At 57.1% G+C, this 6,000-nt stretch overlaps 1 protein-coding gene across 1 annotated transcript in view; it reads right to left on the bottom strand.

Annotated features, from left to right (window-relative positions):
- Positions 1–1,033: 1,033 nt before the first annotated feature.
- The window catches only part of LIG1 (DNA ligase 1), a 37,088-nt gene continuing 32,121 nt past the window's right edge, over positions 1,034–6,000 (bottom strand). Inside the window, exons 25-29 of the mRNA XM_070401496.1 lie at positions 5,654–5,806; positions 3,755–3,808; positions 2,859–3,002; positions 1,369–1,461; positions 1,034–1,243 (exon numbers count right to left, since the gene is read on the bottom strand). Of these exons, the coding sequence (XP_070257597.1) occupies positions 1,160–1,243; positions 1,369–1,461; positions 2,859–3,002; positions 3,755–3,808; positions 5,654–5,806 (528 nt within the window). The 3' untranslated portion in view covers positions 1,034–1,159. The remainder of the gene's footprint in view (positions 1,244–1,368; positions 1,462–2,858; positions 3,003–3,754; positions 3,809–5,653; positions 5,807–6,000) is intronic.

Genomic DNA, 6,000 nt, shown 5'->3' with positions numbered 1-6,000 from the left:
GTCAGACCCTGGACCCAGCTCTCCTGGCTACAGCTCTGGGTGAGCCCCTTCCCTCCTCTGTGCGTCCCTGTCCTCCTCTGGGACAGTGGCCCCCTGGTTAGGTGGCTGCGAGGTTAAATGAGTTTATAACGTTGAGACTGCCACTGTCCAATGCAATAGCCACTAACCACATGAGGCTACTTAAGTGAAATTTAATTAAAAAGAAATAGCGCCCAGCCAGTGTGGCTCAGTGGTTGAGCACTGACCCAGGAACCAAGAGATCACCAGTTTGATTCCTGGTCAGGGCACATGCCTCGATTTCAGGCTCAATCCCCAGTAGGGGGCATGCAGAAGGCAGCCTATTGATGCTTCTCTCTCATTGATGATTCTCTCTATCCCTCTCCCTTCTTCTCTCTAAAAATCAATAAAAACATAATAAAAGGCTACTATGGCAAATAGACCGAATGGCAGAACCACCGGTCACTATTACACCCACTGACCACCAGGGTCAGACGCTCAACACAGGAGCTGTCCCCTGGTGGTCAGTACACTCCCAAAGGGGGAGCACAGCTCAGCCACAAGCCGGGCTCATGGCTGGCGAGCGCAGCGGTGGTGGTGGGAGCCTCTCCTGCCTCCATGGCAGCACTAAGGCTGTCCGACTACCGGCTAGGCCCACTCCCTCTGGGGAGCGGGTCTAAGCCATCAGTCAGACATCCCCCAACAGCTCTTGGACTGCGAGAGGGTGCAGGCCAGGCTGAGGGACCCCCACCCCCACCCCCCAGTGCACAAATTTTGTGCACTGGGCCTCTAGTATTTTAATAAATAAGTAAAAATAAACATATGTCCCCAATTGCACCAGCCACATTTCAAGTGCTCGCTGGCTGGCCGGTGGCTGTCACACTGCACAGCGGGTGGAAGATGTTTCTGTCGCTGCCAAGTTCTGCTGGAAGGCGCTGCTTCAGACAGCCCCTGGCACACTGGCACGCACCCTCCAGGTGTGAGCTATCAGAGCACCCCCAGAGCCTGGCAAGACCTGGACACGGAGCTGGGGGTTAATAATTATTTATTTTTTTAAAAATGACTAAATCCCACTTTAAACCACACCCTCACACACACTGCACACCAGATCTGCTTATTAACGCCAGAGGCGCTGGCCCCGCCCCGTCCCGGAGGGCAGGGCCTAGTAGAAACACTCCGGGTCCGAGTCTTGGTCTGTGTCCTCCTGGTTCTGAATCTGACTCTGCCTCTTGTACAGCCAGGCCACCTGAGGAGACAGGGCAGGCGGGGGTAGGAGACAGGGCTGCCCCCCATCTCTCCCCCCTGCAGGTCGGCGCCCACCTCTCCAAGAAGCTGGTCGGGCCAGGCAAGCACACCCCTCCGAGGCCTCACCTGGGCACTGGTGGTGGCCTGCTCCGGCGTCTTGTCTTCACGGACTCGAACAAACCGAGGGAAACGAAGGGAGATCCCCTTCTCACTGTCCACCTGGGGGGCGGGGTGATGATGGGGACCTCCTGTGGCCCAGCCTCGGTCCTCGCTAACAATTCCCTACCCAAGTCTCCTCCCCGCTCCTGCACCTCTGGCCTCGCTTTCCTCATCCATACAATGGGGCTAAGCAATGGGCTGTTGTAAGGGTTAAATAAGGTGATGAGCCCTTGGGACCGTCCTGGCACGTGGCAGCGCTTAAGAAACGGCAGCTGTGTCCTGGCCGGTGTGGCTCAGTGTACAGAGCATCAGCCTGCGGACTAAGGGTCCCGGGTTCGATTCCGATCGGGGGCACATGCCCGGGCTGTGGGCTCGATCCCCATTGGGGGGCATGCAGGAGGCAGCCAATCAATGATTCTCTCTCATCGTTGATGTTTCTATCTCTCCCTTTACCTTCTTCTCTGAAATCAACAAAAATATATTTTTTTTAAAAAAAAAAGAAACGCCAGCTGTGCCAGCTGTCTTTAGGGCGGTTGGCATTATCAGGGCCAGGACGGGGAGCAGCGGCGTCAGGGTGTGGATTCTGGAACCAGACTGTGGGGTCGAATCCCAGCTCCCAACGCCAGGAGCCGTGAGACCCGGGGCCAGTCCCTCAGCTCCCGGCTCTGCTTCCCCACCTGCAGGCTGGGCTGCTCAGTGTCCTGAGGACTAAATACGTGCACACAGGTGCCCTGCTGCTGGCACAGCGCCCGCTGCCCAGGCTGCTCCCAACACTGGGTCCCGGGACCCTGACCTCATGAGTGAGAAGAAATGCGATCCCAAACCAGGCTCCGCCTCTGAACGGAGCCCGCTTCTAATCAGAAAAGCGGCTGCTAGACGGACAGATCCGAAGAAACCTCAAAGGAAGCACACTTAATGCGAGACCCCTTCTCCTGCAGGAGGCGAGCGGCAAGCTCAGAGCCCGCGCTGGGCACCGGCAGCGCCTCCGCGGCCCCGGCCCTCCAGCGCGTGGCGAGGCCTGAACCACCAGTGAGAGAAGGGACTGGACAACTAGGTGGTGTGGGAATTCATACAGTTCAGAAAGAAATGTAACAGGATGTGTCATACGCTTTTACTTAAAAGAACTGTTTTCAAAAATTACATAAGAGCTGAGTGTGAAACAGCAATTTCACCGTTTTCTTTCTACTCCAGGGGCATTTCTCTTAAAAAAAAAAAAAGAGACTTCTGACCCTGTTATCTGACTCCCAAATAAAATGCAAGCTCGCGGTTTCCCAGTCACCCCCCAGGAAGTGTGACCGTCCGCAGGGCCCCCCCCCTCCTCTCCGTCTCCCCCAGGCGCAGTCACTCACCAGGCCACGGGCGCCCCCCCCTCCTCTCCGTCTCCCCCAGGCGCAGTCACTCACCAGGCCACGGGCGCCCCCCCCTCCTCTCCGTCTCCCCCAGGCGCAGTCACTCACCAGGCCGCGGGCGGCGGGGTAGATGGGCGAGAGGGAGAGGTCCGCGCACCTGACCTCCCACACGGTGCTGGGCTCCAGCCAGTGGTCCGGGGCCACGGCGCCGTCTGCCCGGACGTAGGAGCGAGGGGTGGGCAGCACCCGGGCCTGCAGGGAGCAGCAGGAGGTGGAAGAGGGGGTCTCGGGTCTCAGAATCAAGATGGAGGGTTGGGGGGTCGGGAAGTGAGGTAAATGGGGGAAGATAGAGACACAGACACTCTCTAAGGTACAGACCCAGGAGTGGGGGGTGGGGAGAAATGGGAGAAGGAATAAACGAAAGACAGAGACCCTGGGAGCTGAGACAAGAAATTAAAACTGACAGAGGTAGAGAGAGGGGCAGAGATCCCCCCAAGAGGTGGGGGGAGAGAGAGAGAGAGAGAGAACCAAAGAATGGACAGGAACCAAATCACAGATACCAACACAAAAGTCAGTCACACCCAAAACACCTGTGACCATGACCACAAACACCCCCACTTAGCAGGAGCTCAGCCAGCACCCTAAGGATTGACTTGGGGAACCCCGCAAGAGCGCCCTCCCCCGAGACTGCCCCCCTGCTGCGGCCGAGGCCCTGAGCTCGGGGAGATGGGGCCCCTGACTGGCGGGCAGCACTGGCTAGTGCTGGGATGAATCTGACTCTGCCTCTTGTACAGCCAGGCCACCTGAGGAGACAGGGCAGGCGCGGGTCAGAGCCTGGCTAGCTAGTGATGGGGCCCCTGACTGGCGGGCAGCACTGGCTAGTGGCCGGCACAGCTGGGACTTGCACCCCCAAAGCCGGCTGCACTGCCCCCTGCTTGGGGCACCCAGAGCCCGAGCTCACCAGAGCCAAGAGCACGCGGCAGAGGCCAGGCCCGCCCGCTCACCTGCAGGGTCTGGTGATACTCCTCCAGCTCCTCGTCGCTGAAGCCGGTTCCCAGCTGCGGAAGGACGGGGCAGGTCAGCGGCCGGCACTGCCTCCCTGCTCCGCTGAGGCCCGAATCCGCACACCAGCCCCAGCCCGCTCCAGCCTAACCAGCACCCACAGAAACCAGAGGGTGCTGAGCATCCAGCCAACCCCTCGCAGACCTGGGGTGGAGACAAATCTCGGGGTCCCTGCTCCTTCTGCTCTGTCTCCCTGGCCCGCAAGTCATTCCCTTGGGCCCCTGACATCCCACCTGCCCCGTAACTGGTGTCATGTCCAATCGGAACACTGCCAAGAGTTTTTCTTCACCCACCCAGACAGTCAAGGCTAAAAAATACCCCTTGATGCGGGCAAAATAGCAAGATGGACAACTTCAAACCACTGATCTAAAATGTCAACAGAAAGCCCTTTGAACTGAGAGCCAGGACGGTGTGGCTCAGTGGTTGAGCATTGACCTATGAACCAGGAGGTCATGGTTTGATTCCTGGTCAGGGCACATGCCCAGGTTGTAGGTTCAATCCCCAGTAGGGGACATGCAGGAAGCAGCCGATCAATGATTCTCTCATCACTGATGTTTCTATCTCTCGCTCCTTCTTCCTTCCTCTCTGAAATCAAAAATATATTTAACATTTTTTTAATAAAAATAAAATTTTTCTCACTTTTGTCCCAGCAGCAGCTCTTGCAGAAAACGATTCTAATAAATTATGTAAAATGGTGACATATTGGCGGCCACAGACACTTGTGAATTGTAAAGTCTCTTCTGTCACAGACTCTGAGTTAACACACGCGCAGTGCTGACTTATGAGAACAGGTAGCAATGCAACAGCTACCCCCAACCGCAGGCGCTGATTGGGGAAACCGGGGCCCGGCTGCGGCTAAACTATCAGGGCCGCAGTCCCGTCATGCGCGTGTGAAGTGCTGCATGGCCTGGAGAAACCCCCTCACTTTCCATCTCTAGGACTCAGGCAGGGATAGCACTGAAACACAGTACTTCTAGGGCGTGGTTCTCAACCTTCCTCATGCCGAGACCCTTTAATACGACCCTTTAATACAGCTCCTCGTGTTGTGGTGACCCCCAATTTCATTGTTACAAATTGAACATAATTAAGGCATAGTGATTAATCACAAAAACAATATGTAATTATATATGTGTTTTCCGATGGTCTTCGGCGACCCCTGTGAAAGGGTGGTTCGACCCCCAAAGGGGTCACGACCCACAGGTTGAGAACCGCTGCTCTAGGGCAAAAAGCTGTAAAGAGAACTACTCGTGGAGAAGGATCACAATTCTGTAAAGATCAAGTGTTCCCTCCAGGTACTGGGGTTGTAGGTGATAGCTTACTTTCTGTGCCAAATGTGTGCAGCTTTAAACTAAGGAAAAAAGAAACGACGTTTCCCAGGATCCCTTGCAGAGGGGCTGGGCCAGGAGCAGAGCTCTGACCAATGCACCTTCCGCAGAAGTTGCTCACGGGCTGAGGCTGACTCAGGAGGCCCGTCTCCCTCCTGCAGCCACGCCGTGAAGCAGAGGCCGTGAAGCAGAGGCTGAAGCACACGGCAAACCCACTGCGGGAACAGCAGCCTGTGTCCCTCATGACATCGGCGAGCGGCCTGCCCCTTCCAGACTTCCCATTACACGAGAGAAAAAGAAACCCTTCTCTCCCTTAGGCCTCATTGTCTGACTCCGTTCCTAACCCACACGGCTTCCCTGCATCTTTCTATACTCGTGCGTTTTTCTACATGAAGCCAGTGACTTTACAGGAACAGAAAAAGTAAATAAAAACTAGGGAAACAGAGAGGTGAGAGCCCGATCCGGCCGGGGCCGAGTGGAGCCCACCCCCTGCACCTGCCCAGCCCCGCCCCGCACCTTGCAGATGGCCTGCAGCTCCTCGCTCTCCTCGTCGTAGGCGGCCAGCAGGAAGCCCCCGTAGCGGCCGGCCCGCTTCCCCCGGCCCAGGTAGGCGCCGATCACCACGAGATCCAGGGTGTCCCCCACGCCGTCCAGGTAGTCCTTCTTCAGCTGGGAGGAGGGAGGGCAGGCGGTGAGGGGGGAATCACCGAGTGGTGGGTTGGGAGAGACTGGAGAGAACTTTCCATAAAGAAGACCGAGCGTGGCCGCTGAGAATGGACACGGAACGGGCATCTAGGCTGAAAGAGGCGATGCCATGGGAGGAGACAGGCCGGACGGGGAGTCCTGGGGTCATGCTGGACCCC

Source organism: Myotis yumanensis, unplaced genomic scaffold, assembly GCF_028538775.1.
Source record: "Myotis yumanensis isolate MYYU_CA2020_CCGP unplaced genomic scaffold, mMyoYum1.0.hap1 SCAF_23, whole genome shotgun sequence".
Lineage (NCBI taxonomy): Eukaryota > Metazoa > Chordata > Mammalia > Chiroptera > Vespertilionidae > Myotis > Myotis yumanensis.
Note: the sequence above shows the minus strand (reverse complement) of the source record. Positions and strands in the feature narration are given on the sequence as shown.